The following is a 20,029-nucleotide window of genomic DNA, read 5'->3' on the forward strand; positions in this document are numbered from 1 at the left end:
GTGAAGAGCAAATACAAACATCACTTGCGAGCACATGTCTCTTTCAGGTCGGCAACCCGGCTAGTCGCCATGATCTCCAAGCATCAGGTGCTTTCACTGCAGCCAGGGATTCTGGGTAATGACTACCATTTATGAGACGTGTGAAAGTGCTCACAAGTGGTATTATTTGCTGTACTGTACACAGGAGGGCTTCGTATTCTCCCCTACTCTTCACACATTTCAAAGTTTCCTTCTAAGGCCGCGGGCATGGTCAGCGCTTAGCCATTGGATTACCCCCGGCATCCTTTATGAGGGCGGCTTTCGGGGGCGCTTCCGCAGGCGACATCTCAATTTAAGTTTTGGCGCCGAGGGGAGCGCAGGGCCGGTCACGTGAGCGGTTAGCCCAAGAAGGGTGAACCAGCTACGTGACGTCACTGGCCCGCCCCCAGACACGCTACCAGGACGGCGCGCGCACTAAGGAAAGCACCCGCTTTCCCTCAGCCTCCGCGCGCCTCCACACGGCTGCAGTCCATGGTGACTCAACCCGTGGAGGCGCGCTGAGGGAAGGCGGGCGATTTCCCTGGCCTTGGTTAGCGCGCCGTCCGGGGGCGGGCCAGTGACGTCACTGGGCGAACCGCTCACGTGACCGGCCCTGCGCTCCCTTGAGCGCGAAAATTTTACATTTTCATAAGACGCAAGCGTGCGCGAGCCCCTGCTAAAGCCGCTCTCATTGCAGCTGCAGGGGCCCACTGCCGAGCAGCAGCGCGCCTCAGCGCCTAGGCGCTGACCATGCCCGAGGCCTAAGGCTAAGTCCCCGCTGCCGCTGAGCGCGCTCATGCCTGGAGAGCGCTCCAAGCATGAACGTCGGGTGTCCGGCTTGTACGCGCGCGGGGGAGGAGAGGGGGGGGCATTGCGGGTATTTCAGGCAAGTATAGATATTTTACCTACGCGCCGATCGCGGCTGAGTGTGTGCACGCGCGCCACGTGAGCGGGGTATTACATTTATCTATATATGTCATTCCCCGCCACAAGCGCCGCCCGCTCAGCGCTACCGGGGACTTGGCCTCCAGCTCGCTCCCCCAATTGTTCCTCTTGTGACCTTCTTCCCCTTTGCTTTTTAAATCACATTTTGCTGCTGTTTTTTTTTTTTTTTTTAACTGTATGTAAAATGTGATGCGGCAGGATTAGCTAGGACGATATTGATACACACACACACACACACACACACGTAGACACAGACACACACGTAGACACACACGCACGTAGACACACACACACATGTACATGGAGACACGTACACACACACACACGTACACGTACACTCACACACATGTACACGTACACTCACACACATGTACACGTACACACACACACACACACGTAGACATACACACACACACACGTATACATACACATAATGTATACACACACACACACACACACACACACACACACATGTATACACACACACGTATACACACACACACATGTATACACACACACACACACACACACACGTGTATACACACACACACTATCCCCAGCACCACCACATCAGCACACCGCTATCCCATGCCCCCCCAGCACACTGGCATTCTCGGCTCCCCGCCATTCTCAGCCCCCATCAACACCATCAGCACCCACACATCGGCACCTTTGCACCTCCCCCATCGGCACACCCACATCCGCACCCCCACATCAGCACCAAACCCTCCCAAATCAGCACACCGATACAATCACCATCAGTACAGCCACAGCAGCACTACCACCGCACATGGGCCGCGTTGACCACTCCTCACCCAAATGCCACACCCACACCACAAACATCCCGGGCAACGCCGGGGCTCTCAGCTAGTAAATAATATTAATATTTGCCTTTGACCAAGATGTCTAAATAGTATATGCCTTCTGCCCCCATCACTGCTAGCAGGGAAGACAACCCCCTGGTTTGAGATGCACTGAAGAACCCCCTGGTAGGGAAGATATTTGGTGAATGTTCTAATATTTGTTATCAGACACAGGCTTTCAGAGAAAGAGGGGTAGGCAGATCATCCTTATGAAAAGAGCATCGGTAATAGTACTGTTAATAATTTATAATAGTTGAAAGATACCATTTACCCTCTTCCCTCAGAAACGTACCGTAGGCGCAAAGAGGGTTTTCCTTTTAAAATATTAACAGGTATATAAAATATTAACAAAACGTCTCGTCACACTGCACTGGTTCTACGCACAAGAAGATTTGCAGAGATCAGCTGCCTAAGTTTTTCTCAAAGTTTATTTTCGCTTCCTTTTCCCTGGCCCTGTGGCACTGCAGGAGTTGTGCATCAATTGTTATCTAGTGACTTCTGGTCACATGATCTTCCCCACAGAACTTTGCATCTTCGGTCCTCTTCTGCTGCACTGACAGCCATATAGTGAACCCCAGAGCCGAATCTTCACCGACAGAACACAGGAGAACAGATCGATCGGAACTTAGCCAATTACTTATTGTGTGGATTGTATTGATGCACATTAAAAAAGCGAAAAATAAATTAAAAATAAAATAATTTAAAACGCAGCGTGGACTCCTGCTTTAAGGGGACAGCATAATCCTGTTCATTTGAATCCTCCAGCGCGGGACAGACGTCTTCAAAGCAGATTAAAAAGGGGTACATTTTATATTGTCCAAAGCGGTCATTTGTGCTTTTCTTTTAAACACCAAAACCCCCACGGATTTCTATGAGGGTTATCCTCAGAACGCGGCACAAACTGCTATTTTGGGCAACATTTAATTACTATCTAAAGTCGCCATTCCCTGCAGAAGTCTATAGGACTTTAACTCGTATATATTATTAGTGCGTGTACCCGCTGCAAGTCCTGCTCTTAAAACAAAAGAAGCCAACGAAACCAGTCCCGGTTTTAGAGGTTACCATGGCGACGTTATACTGCACCAAGCTCTGGGGAGAGCGCCGTGGGAACTCCCGGAGACGCGCAATATTTCACACGCTCATATCTCCTGAAAGGCGAATCAGATTGCACAAATAAAAGCAACGCTGCAACAGGCAAGAAGAGACCCTGTAAAGCAGGGGTCTCCAAACGCCGTCCTCAGGGGCCGCCAACAGGCCGGCGTTTATGGATATCCCTGCTTCAGCACAGGTGGCTCAGTCAGTGACTCAGTCGCCTGTGCTGAAACAAGGATATCCATAAAAGCCGGCCTGTTGGCGGCCTTTGAGGACGGAGTTTGGAGACCCCTGCTGTAAAGTAACGAAATAAAATACAAGAAAGAGACGATCAGGGTGGACGTCTACCCTATCTAGGGATCTTCGTTCATAAAAAAAAAAACAAAAAAAAAAAGAGAAGGGGGATGCTGCAAAGAATTGGAAAGGACATATCAGGGGGGTGCTCAATTTCAGTCCTCAAGGGCCAACAACAGGCCCGGTTGTAAGGATACCTGTGTTTTAAGGATACGGGTGGTTCAATCATTGTGTGCTGAAGCAGGGATAGCCTTACAGCCCGTGGGTGGCCCTTGAGGACTGGAGTTGCCCATCCTTGCTCTGGCAGCTGAAGGGTTCAAAGTGGTAATTACGCATTACGCCCATGAACTGCAATTCCCATTGGTGCTACACGGGGTGGTATTTGGGTTAAAGCTGCAGTTCATGCAATATCCGGCACGTGTGTTATTTTTGATAAATCAGTTCTGCACGGGGTGGTATTTGGGTTAACAAGCCTCTCAGCGTCTATTCTTAAGATATTACAAAGCGGTTTTATCGAAAATGTCAGAATTGCCCCTTTTCTGCACACACCTGCCCCGTGACAGATGGGGGTTACATGGAAGAAATGTGTTTAACGAGCATTTAAAAATAAAACTCTCAGGCTCCGACTTGTCACGGTCACCTTTCTATACTGTATTTCATCCACACCGCTCTGTACAGGGGCTCTAAACTTTCTTTTTTTTTCCAATATTTTTTTATTAGGCAGATATACATTAAACAAACACCATGTTACATCTTTTGCCTAATACATAGGTTTTTGTTTTTATAATAAAGAGATAGAACAAAGTAGGACTACACCAGAATAAGGCAAGTCCTCTGGTGCACTTAGTGAACCGAAAGAAAAGAGGCAAGAAAAAGAGGAGAGAGAAGAAGGGGGAGGGGAAGGAGAGAGAGGGGAGGAAGAGAAGGGGAGGAGGGAGAGAAGGGGGTGGGAGTGGTGGGGTCAACCCCCTTGGCTCTAAACTTTTGTTATCCTGATGCGTAGAAACAGAGTTTGACGGCAGAGAAGAGCCGCTCTGACAAACGCGTCGGACCATTATCCGCTCTGCTGGAGAACCTCAGGTGATCTGTGGGTTTCTGTCACATTGGTAAACTCCCTTACTGTGTTGGTCCCCAACACCGCCGTTGGTGACTATTCCACAAAACTACCCCTTTCTGTAAAGTAATACTTCCTCACATTTTCCCTTATAGAAATTACACAGCAGTGAAATTACACACTTATTTTCTTGAGTATTCGGAGTAGGAAAAAGTCTGACATTTTCTCCAAAGGAATGACACGTTTCCCTGCCTTATGCATTACATTAATATACTGGGATAGGAGCTTAAAAAAGGTGCAATGTCAACGATTCTGCGCTGTTCCTACGGACTTAGGAGAGGGCTTGCATATCTTGCCACACCTTAAAACGCAACGCGACGCAACATTTCAATATGATGCAAGTCTTCAATATCGTAATCTTGACAAATAGCCCCATGGGCACCGCTGAAAAGCTCAAGTGAACCAGTTATATATAATTGTATTGCACACATTATGATCAATGCATACACCCTCCCAATTAGCGATCCAGTTAGTACAAGCTCATCACTCCATGTAGTAGATCACCTGCTACCCAAACTACATAAAGATGTAATTAATAATGCAAAGTACAAGTGGCCTCCCGTAATTCTTGCCAGAGGGCCTGCGTGCGATGCAATGTCCTGCTGGTCCTTCTGTAGCCAATAACTTATCATGGTTTTTATTCTCTGCATTTAAAAACTACGTCCAAGACGTGATCTACAGCTCCGGCGAGTTTCTTGCACATGGAGGTTTTGCATCAAGCTGTACATCAAATAAAGATAGCACTTGTGAGCACAATCATGTCTCAGACAGGTCTGCAACCCTGCTTTCCACCATACAAAGCTTCCTGCAGCCAGGGATTCTGGGAAATGACATGCAAATGAGCACACCTTGGGCTTCAAATCCATTATAAAACATGGACCCCTATAAGCATGTGCTGGCCGCCTCAAGCTGTACAAACTGCTGCACTGCTCCAACATGGAGATAGGTTACCATGTAGAGACCTGCAGATCTCTTTAGAAGCGGATCGGGACCCTACAGACCTGTGCACCTACACATACCATTCTAAGTACTTCCAGTAGGTATTGAAACCGGTGGAAGAGACACACAAACTTTCCTGCGTCCCATTATAAATGTTGCACTAAGACAACTCCCCTACATGCTTCTTTATTCAACTGCAATACTATAATAGTCTGGTAAACATCTCAGTGCAATGTCCCACATCGAAGAGCTCTACTGGCTCATGTGGCAATGAACTGGTTAGCAACATCTTCCTACAACATATACAATATAGACCATTATAAATGGAGCATGTAATATTTTTAGGATTAGTGACTTTGACGTTAAAAAAAAAAAGTAGGGTAAAAGATGCCCAGTAAAGACAGCAGCGTCCCTGTACATTATAACTGAGGCACGTGAACGCGTTGATATGAATGGGAAACATCATTCCCTGAATCGACCAGAGATGGAAGGAGGGTTTATTGATTTCTAATAAACCTATAATTACATATTTTATCCCAAAATTGAAGAGCTCCCAAATGAAGTGGGTATAGGTCAGTAACAAAAGTTGTATCTTTAGCGTGATAAACAAAGGACAGCAACTTTTCAGCAGCCTTGCTGTATGTTGATGGGGTTCCCTTCATTGAGAAAAGGGATAACAAGAATATTTTGTTCATAGTTTTTTCGATGATGTGCTGTGTGTCTGGAGGGGCACTACGGAAGAACTAGATATGTTCAAATTACACCAAAAAAACCACAATCCTTACAATATCAAGTTCCCTTTCAGTAGCGATTGTAACAGTATTAATTTCCTGGACCATACCCTATATGTGGAAGGTGAGGTGGTACATACTAAAAACATACCACAAAGAGGTAGATGCCAACACATACCTCTTGGCGTCCAGCCACCACCACCCTAGGTGGATAAAAAATGTCCCACAGGGCCAGGCTCTAAGAATTAAGAGAAATTTTTCTCAAGAACATGTATGCACTGAGCAGATGAACACTCTCAGAGATAAATTCATTGAGAGGGAGTATGATAGGGAGAGGGTAAATAAAGCTCTTCTTACTGTTAGGGGCATTGACAGAACATCCCTTATTAAGATGGATAAAAAAGTCAGAAACAATAAGAAGGGAGAATTTATACCAAATATAATAGTATGGCCCCAGAGATACAGAAAACTCTTAATAGAAATTGGGGAATTCTCCAAAGAGACCCCATCTTAAAATCAATATTACATTTACGCCCACAGATTGTATATTAACGAGCTAAAAATTTGAAGTCTGAATTGGCACCTAGCTGCCCCCTTGATGGGGCTAGACAACAAAACACCACATGGCTAGCCAATCTTAAAGGCTATTTTACATGTGGAAAATGTATAGGGTGCTCATTCAGCCTCAAATGTGATAAATTTCAGTCTAATGTAACAGGCAGCAAGTATGACAAATACTTTCATTAACTGTAAGATTACATTTTGTGTATACTTGCTGGAATGTCCCTGCGGACTACAATACGTGGGGAGAATAGGAAGACCCATAAAAAACGCAGATTGGCAGAGCACATACATACATACATACATACATACATACATAGCCCATGTTCCTTCCCCCCCCCAGACACAGATCGTGCCTCTATGGTGTATTGAGGGCTGGCTACATGTAATTGGGTGGTGCATCCCTGCTTGGAACAGGAGGGCCTGAGTCTCCTGCGGTGGTATGGGGGATAACAGGGCCAGGCTTCTGGGGTATTTGCCTCCATTCTTTAGCAACGATGGTGTAGCGCCTCCATCTCCATAAGTCCCAGGGATGTGGGATATGACCCTTATAGAGAAAACCCTGGTCCCATGGCGAATGATCCAGCTCTCACACAGTCTTTTTGTGTAAAACAGCAGTGTCTTTATTGTCTCTTAGAAAACACACACAGCAGCAGTTCATTGGCAGCAGTAACTCCAAATGTATGAACACAACAGGGTATTTTCCTTCACTCCTTATCCTCCAGAAGTGTACCCTACAGGATGGCCTGGTTGGGGCTGCAATACCACTGCCTCCACCCAAGGATAGGTCCTATGGGTCTGGCTAGATGTCTTTCCCCTCACCCCCTGAACAGGGTGAGGGGCATTGGTCCACCTCTATAGTTCTGTCCGCTCTACTCAAAGGGGCTCTGAGTATCTCTCCCAAGCACTTCCAGCATGGCTTCTCCGGTCACTATACAGGACTGCCACTCTCCTCTCCAGATTCTGACACACCAGCCAGACACTCCAACTCCACAGCCTGACAGCCTCTCCTCCTCACAGGCAGAACTCTCAGACTCAACACCTTCCAGAAGTGACTCTCCCACACACACAGGACAGCCCACTAAATAGATCCAGCCCTGCCCCTTGTGATGTCAGCAGAACCTCCCCTCTGTCTCAGGCCTGCTACAGAGTCAGGGGCCTACCTCTATCATTCCAGGCAGGGCTTGGTGAGGGGGGAAAACCCATGGTTACTACTGGCGCCTGCCCTTACCAGGGCTTACTCCAGTAGGAGAAGGATAAGTAGCCCGCTCTTACTTATAGGGGCTACATATATATAGTTAAGTTATGGCGAGTTAAAAAAGTGACAAAAACCCTCCACAGCAAAGCATATAGCAAATGTAAATATGCATACAGTATATTTACATTTGAGATAGATATATCTATATAGCTATCATCAAAAGAGGTTTTGTCTCCAACCACTTTAAGATGTTCCATAATCAAAAACCAGATGGCCTAGTATGTAGGGGAATAGATTGCCCAAAGGCCAATTGGAGGGGGGGGGCGGGGGGGGGGGGGTGACAGGTGAAATTATTTATCCAAAAGGGAAAGCTTTTGGATATATACATTGAAGACCCTGTCACCCAAAGGCCTCAGTATAGATTTTGATCTGGCCTCCTTTTTAAAGGAATAGTTCATTGTAATTCTTGATTAGGATACTTCCATTGAACCCCAGGGTACTAGTACTCTAGTGGAAATATCCAATGTGTTAAGTAGGAGGTTTTTTATTGCAAATATTTTTAAGTATGTTTCATTTTAATATGTAATTACTGTCGGGGGTGTATTATACCCTTGTGAGTATATAAACCATTGGAAACGGATAGCTCCCCACACCACTGTGGAAGTGACAGTCTTGCGTCACGAAACGCGTCTGGGAAGGAGGAGCTACAGTGTCCGTCGGCAAGGAGGTGTGTGAGGGTGTCCGAGGCGCCTTTGTGTGACGTCAGCGACGTGTGCCGGTTCTGAACTTCGGGCAGCGAGAGTGCTCGTGGCACAATGCGGGACACCCGGCACCAATATACAAGTAGCTGACGGCACTTGTAAAGTGTTTTTATTGCAGCCAGGCTTATGCAAGTAAGCTTTTGGCTTTGTGTCGTTTTAATTAAATATTGTTAGCAATCTGCACCATCTTTTTCCCTTGTTATTCTCTCTCTGGGAACCCACGGGGGGGGGAGGGGTAACCCATTGGAGAGGCGTACGAGTTAGAGACTACACGTGGGGTTCGTAAAGTCGAGGAGAAGCGGCAGACAACATAACAGATTCTCTCCACTGAATTCAACAAGAATTATTCTTGTAAGTAGGATTCGCTCTAGTGTATAGGGCTGCCATCGAGTGCTTGGTACTGCGCAAGTGTGTGTTTTCTCTTTTGTATTTGCCTACAGGAAGATCAGCAAGGTGCCAGCCAGCACTTGTGGTTTTGTGACTCATTTGCATCCATCACCAGGACTGTAGAGCCCCATGGACATTTCTATGGACTGGGGTAACATGATGTTATAGCGCCGGGAATCCCACTCTTTTCTATCAATGTACTCTTAGAAAAACTTTCCTCTTTATCAACTAAAGTTTTATGGCAAATGCCTAGTTTTCTCTGTTTAATACAGAGGTTGTAAAGACAGATTCACTCAGCGCTCCTGTGTGTGTCTGTGCGTTTAACACTGAAATAATACTGTGACAGCGGAAAAAACACACACACACACACACACACACACACACACACACACACACACACACACACGAAAAAAGAAAATAATAAAAACCTTGAATACAGACAAAGGTGAATTGCAGCTCAATCCTCACTGGACCTTCCTTGGGGGTCCTCCGTTACTGTAGCAGTAGAAGGAACAGGGAACAGGGAGCGCAGTAAACCGGAAAAACACAAGAAAAGAAAAAAAAAACACAAAAAAATGGTGCAACTGTTTGTGCAATCACACAGGTGCAGGCATAAAAGCAGTCTTGTATGTGGTCTGTAGGTGGCTAGTTTCAGATCAAACAGACACCAATACAAATGAACCACCTGGACAAGGATAAGGATGGTAGTGCAAGTCTATTGAAATACACTGTTGTATACAATATGCAGAAGGCGGTGCACATAAGCTGACCCCCCACTGGTTCACCATACTCCTAAGGCCTCGGGCATGGTGGCGTGCTCTTGCTTACCAGTGAGCCCCTGCAGCCGCAATGAGAGCAGCTTTAGCAGGGGCTCACACACGCTTCCGCAAGCGTAGGTCTTATCCAAATTTTAGATTTCGCGCTCATGGGAGCGCAGGGCCGGTCACGTGAGCGGTTCGCCCAATGAGGGCGAACCAGCTCTGTGACGTCACTGGCCCGCCCCCCGACACGCCAACCAAGGCCAGGGAAAGCACCCGCTTTCCCTCAGCCTCTGCACGCCTCCGCACGGCTGCTGCAACCCTGGACCCAGCCTTACCAGACACTGCACCAAGACTGTTGTACAATGACCTTGCATGGGGCTTCCCTGTAAGTTGCCATTGCCTTGTGTTTATTGTATACAACTGTATTTCAATAGACTTGCACTACCATCCTTATCCTTGTCCAAGTGGTTCATTTGTATTGGTGTCTGATCTGAAACTAGCCACCTACAGACCACATACGAGACTGCTTTTATACCCGCACCTGTGTGGTTGCACAAACAGTTGCACTATTTTTTTTGTGTTTTTTTCTTTTCTTGTGCTTTTACCGGTTTACTGTGCTCCCTAATACAGAGGTTGGACAGTACATGTCTTCAATGCAGTTATCCAACAATACAACCGGTTCATTGTTTAGCAAATATAAACAACATTGTTTGTTTTGTTAAACTCATTATAATATACACAGTATATTTTGTTATGGTCTTATTCTTTAATAAAGCATTTAAGAAGAAAAAAAAAACTACTGGTGTAATAAAAAGCAATCCTATGTAGTGTGCAAAAGGAGACTGTGTCCAACAGTTTAAAAGCAGCAATCTCTTCCCAAATTATTATGTATTAATAATAAACCTGAATAATAAAGCTCAGCCTGGGAAGTCCCCCCGAGCTAATTTGGGGTCCTCTCGGGCACAGGAACATCCCCACCATGATTCTCAAGATATTTCTAACTCTTTTTTTCTGCCAGCTTTGACCTACAAAAAAAACCTACAATTTTGGCTACGGTGTCACTAGAAAGTCCCAACGTCATCACGGAGTGAACCTGACAAAACGGCTCATAACTCAAGAACGAGGGACCCCCTGGGAGGTCGGGGGACCACAGATTTAACCCCTTCCAGGTTTCAATGTATTGCCACACCTCGCAGTTTATGTTAGTTCAAATGTGAAAAAAAAAATTCACCTTTCCCTCAACATAATACAGCAAATATGTCACGAGAAGAAGAAACAGAATACAAGCAGCGTGTAATATTTCACATATCTGGTTCCAGGGCTGTCACTTTCTCCTGAGCATTACTCAGTGGGGAAAACATGTTAGACCAGACTTGGTTGTAACCTGATACTTAGCACAATGCAGGATGTTTCTACTTACATCAGCAAAACAATAAAGCGAGGCAGAGACCTGCGCGGCACAGCGGAACCCGCGAGGCAGAGACCCGCGCGGCACAGCGGAACCCGCGAGGCACAGACCCTGCGCGGCACAGCGGAACCCGCGAGGCAGAGACCTGAGCGGCACAGCGGAACCCGCGAGGCAGAGACCCTGCGCGGCACAGCGGAGCCCGCAAGGCACAGACCGTGCGCGGCACAGCGGAACCCGCGAGGCAGAGACCCTACGCGGCACAGCGGAACTCGCGAGGCAGAGACCTGCGCGGCACAGCGGAACCCGCGAGGCAGAGACCTGCGCAGCACAGCGGAACCTGCGAGGCAGAGACCCTGCGCGGCACAGCGGAGCCCGCGAGGCACAGACCCTGCGCGGCACAGCGGAACCCGCGAGGCAGAGACCCTGCGCCACAGAGCGGAACCCGCGCGGCAGAGACCCTGCGCGGCACAGCGGAGCCCGCGAGGCACAGACCCTGCGCGGCACAGCGGAACCCGCGAGGCAGAGACCCTGCGCGGCACAGCGGAACCCGCGAGGCAGAGACCCTGCGCGGCAGAGCGGAACCCGCGAGGCAGAGACCCTGCGCGGCACAGCGGAACCCGCGAGGCAGAGACCCTGCACGGCACAGCGGAACCCGCGAGGCAGAGACCCTGCGCGGCACAGCGGAACCCGCGAGGCAGAGACCCTGCGCGGCACAGCGGAACCCGCGAGGCAGAGACCCTGCGCGGCACAGCGGAACCCGCGAGGCAGAGACCCTGCGCGGCACAGCGGAACCCGCGAGGCAGAGACCCTGCACGGCACAGCGGAACCCGCGAGGCAGAGACCCTGCACCGCACAGCGGAACCCGCGAGGCAGAGACCCTGCGCGGCACAGCGGAACCCGCGAGGCAGAGACCCTGCGCGGCACAGCGGAACCCGCGAGGCCGAGACCCTGCGCCGCACAGCGGAACCCGCGAGGCAGACAGCCTGCGCCGCAGAGCGGAACCCGCAAGGCAGACACCCTGCGCCGTAGAGCGGAACCGCGAGGCAGAGACCCTGCACAGCAGAGCGGAACCCGCGAGGCAGACACCCTGCGCCGCAGAGCGGAAACCGCGAGTCAGACACCCTGCGCCGCAGAGCGGAAACCGCGAGTCAGACACCCTGCGCCGCTGAGCGGAAACCGCGAGGCAGAGACCCTGCGCGGCACAGCGGAAACCGCGAGGCAGACACCCTGCGCCGCAGAGCGGAAACCGCGAGTCAGACACCCTGCACCGCTGAGCGGAAACCGCGAGGCAGAGACCCTGAGTCGCAGAGCGGAAACCGCGAGGCAGAGACCCTGACACAAAACGATTACAAAATACAAATGTCGGGCGTATAACTGCTTTGAAGTAGGAAGCCAAACTACTCCATGTGCAGAACTGAAACATTTGGATATATGCAACAGACTTAATTTATTTTGCTTTTAAATTCATGCCAAAAGATGAGGGGGACTGCTGAAAGGGACTGGGGGAGATGATGATGAAGGGTGCTGGGGGAGATTATGTTTTTTGCATGTCTGCGGTCTCTCCAAATAAACCCCATTTTATTCAACAATGTTCTCTTGCCTAGTATTTTAAAATGTAATTTTGTTTCAAGTAAACATTGTAAATAAATGTATAATTTTGAATAATAAATGCTGTTTTAACCGTGCGGCCCAAATCTGTTTTCCTTGGAGTATTTCGGCCTTTCTCACTTTACACGTTGTGCAGGCCTGTACCATGTAATTATATGCAACGTGTAAAGAATGTATTTTGTCTCACTATAGCTGCGAAGAGAGGTTATACAAGGGGAGAGAGGGAGGAGGAGAAGGATCTTATACAAAAACACTCTGTGGTGTCAGCTATATCCTCTGTTATTGAAAACAAGAATCTCAGCTGTGACTCATCTCTCACTATGCAGCACACGTTAACACACATGCAAAATACCAGGGAATGAAAGATTTTATGGGTCACACATTGCTACATCACTGGACATACACACACATGCATATACATACACACAAACAGGTCAGGCCTCCGGTCTTCAAGAAGGTGATTATTCTCAACATTTCGCCTCCCAATAGAGCCTGTTTCAAGCCGCTCCTGTTTCTATTATCATGGTGCTGTTTCTGCTGACATTTGGACGGTATGCACCAGGAAAGATTCACTACTACTGTGAATTCAGTTAAGGAACATGCCCTATATAGTAAGCGCCTATAGTAATGGCCCAGGAGTGTTCTCATGCGGGAAGAGGAGCGAGCGTGTGCTCATCAGGGTCCGTCCCACCGGCAGGTCCTTACTAAGCTCCTGATCCAATGTGCATGTGCGAGGGACGCAGTGCACAGTAATGGGATACTGATCCCAGGACGCAGACTGTATTCCCCACGGGGCCCACATGAGATGGGACATTATTGATGCTATGCAGGAGATTCACAATTTAACCAATACTAAGGGAAATGAGTATAAGTACCTCTCCCTCCCCCCAGCGTAGGGGTAAGAGCTACCAGGGGAAGAAGCAGAGTAACCTTATGTTTTGCCGCCAGTTAACGTGAAGCATGAAATTGTATAACAAGCCTTACAAATGGATGTGAATAAAGCTCTTTATATACTACAAAGGTTCCCATCGCCCATCCCTATACTATCTGCATATCCACGCCCTGCCTGCACGCTGAATATGCACGAGACTGAGCATTGCCACATGAGATAGAGAGCCCACATTACCTGTGCCAACTGCTGGGAGCTAAATAATGGATTAGTTACACCTCTGATTCAAACATCAAGTAGCCAGACTTGTCCTGGAGAAAAGCAGATTCGATGCAGGTTGTGATGCCTTTAAGCGGACCAACATTACAGTTCTTCATACATAAAATTACAGCGTACAGAACTTCGAAACCTCATACGCACAACTTGAAGAAGACACCTGCGAGATTTCCGAAGCTCTTGACACTATAATTACCTCTCCGAAGAACAGTAATGTTGGCCGGCAGGCTGCAATGAAAGTGCTTTATACTGCTGGGGAAACGCATCATTCTCCGACAGAAATCTTTCCGGAGAGCATTTCTACAGCACAACGTGGGATCCGACGTATACAGTGCGGACTGCAATTATGGCAGTAAATAGGAGACAAGAGCAGGCGTACGGAGTGATGTGGGATGGCACGTTACACTTTAGTTGTCAGATGGGCCAGTAACACATTTCAAAGCAATGTGCTGTCCCCTGTGGTAGCAAGAGTTAAATAGACAGAACTAAAGAAACTGCCCTCCGAACTGAGCCACTTTCCCATGCAAGCATCCCAGAGACAGCTCTTACAGGGGCGCTACAAGCACACACAGGAGTGACGTTCTGCAGCCACTGAGACACACACACAGGAGTGCTGCTCTGCAAACAGTGTGAGGCGCACACACACACACACGCTGCTCTGCAGCCGAGACACACACAGGAGTGATACTCTACAGACAGCGAGACACGCACGCACAGGAGTGACGCTCTGCAGCCACTGAGACACAGGGGTGACGCTCTGCAGACAGCGAGACACACAGGAATGATGCTCTGCAGACAGTGTGTCGCTCTGCAGGGCAGATTATAAGGGTTGAGCCCTATCGCTTCATACAGTCCTCATTCCCTCTGGATCTCTTCATGTTGCCACAGATGAACATCCACTGAGATTCCCCTCTGGATAACCGCCTGCTGGTATACACCCTGCGAGATTCCCCTCTGGATAACCGCCTGCGGGTATACTCCCTGCGAGATTCCCCTCTGGATAACCACCTGCGGGTATACTCCCTGCGAGATTCCCCTCTGGATAACCGCCTGCGGGTATACACCCTGCGAGATTCCCCTCTGGATAACCGCCTGCGGGTATACTCCCTGCGAGATTCCCCTCTGGATAACCACCTGCGGGTATACTCCCTGCGAGATTCCCCTCTGGATAACCGCCTGCGGGTATACACCCTGCGAGATTCCCCTCTGGATAACCGCCTGCGGGTATACACCCTGCGAGATTCCCCTCTGGATAGCCGCCTGCGGGTATACTCCCTGCGAGATTCCCCTCTGGATAACTGCCTGCGGGTATACACCCTTCGAGATTCCCCTCTGGATAGCAGCCTGCGGGTATACACCCTGCGAGATTCCCCTCTGGATAGCCGCCTGCGGGTATACTCCCTGCGAGATTCCCCTCTGGATAACCACCTGCTGGTATACTCCCTGCGAGATTCCCCTCTGGATAACCGCCTGCTGGTATACTCCCTGCAAGATTCCCCTCTGGATAGCCGCCTGCGGGTATACACCCTGCGAGATTCCCCTCTGGATAACCGCCTGCTGGTATACACCCTGCGAGATTCCCCTCTGGATAACCGCCTGCTGGTATACTCCCTGCGAGATTCCCCTCTGGATAACCGCCTGGTGGTATACTCCCTGCGAGATTCCCCTCTGGATAACCGCCTGCTGGTATACTCCCTGCGAGATTCCCCTCTGGATAACCGACCTGCGGTTATACTCCCTGCGATATTCCCCTCTGGATAACCGCCTGCTGGTATACTCCCTGCGAGATTCCCCTCTGGATAACCGCCTGCTGGTATATTCCCTGCGAGATTCCCCTCTGGATAACCGCCTGCTGGTATACTCCCTGCGAGATTCCCCTCTGGTTAACCGCCTGCTGGTATACTCCCTGCGAGATTCCCATAACCGCCTGCTGGTATACTCCCTGCGAGATTCCCATTACCGCCTGCTGGTATACTCCCTGCGAGATTCCCCTCTGGATAACCGCCTGCTGGTATACTCCCTGCGAGATTCCCCTCTGGATAACCGCCTGCTGGTATACACCCTGCGAGATTCCCCTCTGGATAACCGCCTGCTGGTATACACCCTGTTGACAATAGAGGGGGCTCTGCAAACCAATGCTACACCCTTTCACTGCTGGAACACATTCCAATCATTCTCACCTATTTAAACCTATTAACTAGTTTAAAGCTGGATGGTCTCCGTGAAAAACCCCATACTGCAGCCTCCAGTAACCACTCTATTCAGAAGCAATCCTCCTAGTCCAGAACAAATAAAGTGGGCACACACACACACACACACATTATAAATATGTGCAACACACATTAATGCAGAACACAGACACACACTAGTTCCCATTATACATTAGTGCAGAACACACACACACACACACACACACACACACACACACACACACTAGTTCCCATTATACATTAGTGCAGAACACACAGACACACACTAGTTCCCATTATACATTAGTGCAGAACACACACACACATTAGTTCCCATTATACATTAGTGCAGAACACACACACACACTAGTTCCCATGATACAGTAGTGCAGAACACACACACACACACACTAGTTCCCATGATACATTAGTGCAGAACACACACACACTAGTTCCCATTATACATTAGCGCAGAACACACACACACACACTAGTTCCCATTATACATTAGTGCAGAACACACACACACTAGTTCCCATTATACATTAGTGCAGAACACACACACACTAGTTCCCATTATACATTAGTGCAGAACACACACACACTAGTTCCCATTATACATTAGTGCAGAACACACAGACACACACACTAGTTCCCATTATACATTAGTGCAGAACACACAGACACACACACACTAGTTCCCATTATACATTAGTGCAGAACACACAGACACACACTAGTTCCCATTATACATTAGTGCACAACACACAGACACACACTAGTTCCCATTATACATTAGTGCAGAACACACAGACACACACACTAGTTCCCATTATACATTAGTGCAGAACACACAGACACACACTAGTTCCCATTATACATTAGTGCAGCGCGCACACACACACACACACACACACACACACACACACACACACACACACACACACACACACACACGGAGCTCTGGTTACATTTTGCAGCCCCCTCTCACCAGACCCCTCTCAGAGGAGGGTGGTGTCAGAGTTATAGGGGCCTGCATATCCCCCCTGCCCCCTCCGGGAGTCCCTGCACTGCTCACCTGAACGGCCGCCGGAGCCCCTGCCATGCAACCCCTGCTGGAGGCTGCCCGCGGGCCACGCCGCATCCTCCCCTGCAGCGGGAGCAGGAGCCCGCACCCTCTGCGCAGCGCTATCATCTCCCCGGGATCAGCACCCTCTGCGCGCCGCCGCTATCACCATCCCGGGCTCAGCCTGCACTGTCAGCCAGCGTGGGGCATAAACAGCATCACGTGCACAGCTGCCAGACCCACAGCCAATCAGCGGCCTGCCACGCCGCACGCCCCCTGCGCGCGGCAGATGGGAGTTGTAGTTCACAGGCTGCCCCTCCCTGGCACGTGGTGCAGGACAGGCATGTCACTTGTCACTATAGTTATGGCACTTTCTACATTTAATACATAGGGTGCAATTATTGTGCCCCCGGAATTGCAACCACTTTTGCCTTAAGGCTGCAGACCGAGCTGTACCATGCATGTGTGTTTTTTAAATAAATAAGTTCAATACTTTGAGAATATACTTTTTTTTTAAAACAGCTCTGAAATGACAATTTTAATGTACTATAATGTAACAAGCGTTTCTTGTTCCTATAGCAACAATTTACATAGTCATCCCCCTTTCCTCGTCTGAAACAGGCTCTGGCGCATCCCTTTTTGAGCCCTGCCCTCTCTCTAGCAGTGCACCAATTGTATCTAGTGACCGCCTGGTCACATGACCGTCCACACAGAACTTTGCATCTTTGGTCCTCTTCTGCTGCACTGACAGCCATTTAGGGAACCCCCGAGCCGAATCTTCACTGATCAAGGAGAACGGATCGGTCCGCAACTTAGCTAATTACTTATTATTGTGTGATTGTATTGATGCACATATTAAAGGGAATTATTATTATTATATTAAACGGCAGCTTGATCTGCTGCTTTAAACGGAATAATCATCCAATGGGAAGAGAGAGGGAGGAGTATTCTCCCCCTTCACCAATCAGCGACTCTCATACGTGTTCACTTCCCTGACTGTCATGAAGGAGAGAACCTGCAGGAGTGAATCCCAGTGGCTGGAACCATGGGATGTAAGCGAAGGCATAAACGAGTCAGAGGCGGGCAGCAAGGAGGCATCAGTGGGGGCACTAGCAGAGTCAGGGCAGCAAGGAGGCGTCAGTGGGGGCACTAGCAGAGGTCGGAGGCGGGCAGTAAGGAGGGGTCAGTGGGGGCACTAGCAGAGGCAGGGCAGCAAGGAGGCGTCAGTGGGGATCTAGCAGAGGCAGGGCAGCAAGGAGGCGTCAGTGGGGCACTAGCAGAGGTCGGAGGCAGACAGCAAGGAGGCGTTGTCGGGGTCACTAGCAGAGGCCCTATAGCAATTTTTTACAAAGTCACATCCCTGTCCCCTTCTGAAACAACATCATCTTTTTGAGCCGTGCCCTCTCTCTAGCAGTGCACCAATTGTATCTAGTGCCTGCCTGGTAACATGATCTTCCACACAGAACTTTGCATCTTGGGTACTTTTCTGCAGCACTGACAGTGATTTAGTGAACCCCCGAGCCGAATCTTCGCCGATCGATCACAGGAGAACGGATCAATCGGCAACTTAGCTAATCACTTGTCAGTGTGTAGATTACATTGATGCACATATTGAATGGAATTTATTTTTCAAACGGCAGCTTGAACTGCTGCATTAAACATGAAAAAAAATAACTAAAGAAAGCAAAACATTTCAGGACCCCATATCAGCCTTCATTTTGCAGAAGGTAGCAGCACAGAAGGCAGATTGACTAAGGTTCGATTCAGCGTATCAAATCAATGCTCATTACCCCCGGATCAGCGGGAGATATGGCAGATCAGACCTTAGTGAAACCTGGCATAGCACTGTAGGGTTGCCAGGTGGCTTCTCCAAAAATACTGGACACAATGGTGAAAGGAGTGACACACTCAACACATACACACACAAACCCCTCTCACCTCTCTCCCCTCCATGCTGTTTCCTCCTCTCCTTGGCCCCAGGCTCCACACGCCTTCTCCAAATTAGCTGCATTACCCAACAGCAGCAGCCAATCAGGATGGAGGAAGCTGCCCAGCCCCCTAGCAACACCCCTGCTCTCTCCCTCCCACGGCCCCCCTAGCCGGTCAAGTCACTATGTCCAGAGAGGTAATACCGGTATACAACTACATGTCCAGTATTACCTGTAATTTTTTTCTGGACAGAGTGACAAAATACAGGATAGTTAGAATCAATACTGGACACCTGGCGATCCTACGTAGGAGGGCAGACAATACTAGGTGAATCTGAGCTAAGAATTCCCTCCCCCGAGAGCCGAGACAATAATACAAAATAAAATGCAACACCACCTCCCGGAAGTCAATAAATAAAATAATTTTATGAAATATCAAATCATAAAAATAAAGAGGTACCTGCCATTTAAAGAGGAGGTAGAAAACCATCGCAATGTGATTCTCCCTGTTGGGCGTTCTCATGCTATGTGCAATTTAATTAGGTCACCCAATCTTATATGCCAGAGGGGCCTGCTAGGCATACAGGTGAGTCACATGTTTTAAACAGGGGGTGCAGCTTTTATTACATGTCCCATCTCTTAGTCTTGCAGTAGAAACTCTTTATTTCCTTGGACAAAAAAAAGATTGAGATCAGCTAGCACAGTACGATGGCAAAATCCTTAAGAAACAAAGAGGGGAAATTAGGTAACACCTTGTGCTCAGAATAAAACGTTGCCCGCCAATCAAATAAGAAATGGGTAAAGAATAGTTCAATAAAAAAAGGGTAGCACACAGGGAAAGCATTGTAGGCAAAACAAGTTGTCCTAGCAAATAATATGCCTTCGCTATTGAATAGGCTCTTCTTATCTGTGTTCATTCCTATAATAAATAGGGTTACCAGAGTCCCGGTTCTTCCGGGATTGTCCCGGTTTTCGGAATTGTGTCCCAACAACTTTTCAAA

The 20,029-nt window shown here is 48.7% G+C and overlaps 1 protein-coding gene across 3 annotated transcripts in view; it reads right to left on the reverse strand.

The window, feature by feature from the left end:
* Positions 1–17,311, reverse strand: part of MOCS1 (molybdenum cofactor synthesis 1) — a 102,993-nt gene extending 85,682 nt beyond the window's left edge. The window contains exon 1 of one of the 3 annotated variants that reach the window (XM_075595386.1): positions 17,113–17,311. In XM_075595386.1, coding sequence (XP_075451501.1) covers positions 17,113–17,229 — 117 coding nt within the window. In that variant the 5' untranslated portion in view covers positions 17,230–17,311. The remainder of the gene's footprint in view (positions 1–17,112) is intronic. The other 2 variants (XM_075595385.1, XM_075595387.1) reach the window with 2 other exon arrangements.
* Positions 17,312–20,029: the final 2,718 nt, after the last annotated feature.

Source organism: Ascaphus truei, chromosome 4 (assembly GCF_040206685.1).
Source record: "Ascaphus truei isolate aAscTru1 chromosome 4, aAscTru1.hap1, whole genome shotgun sequence".
NCBI classification, from domain to species: domain Eukaryota; kingdom Metazoa; phylum Chordata; class Amphibia; order Anura; family Ascaphidae; genus Ascaphus; species Ascaphus truei.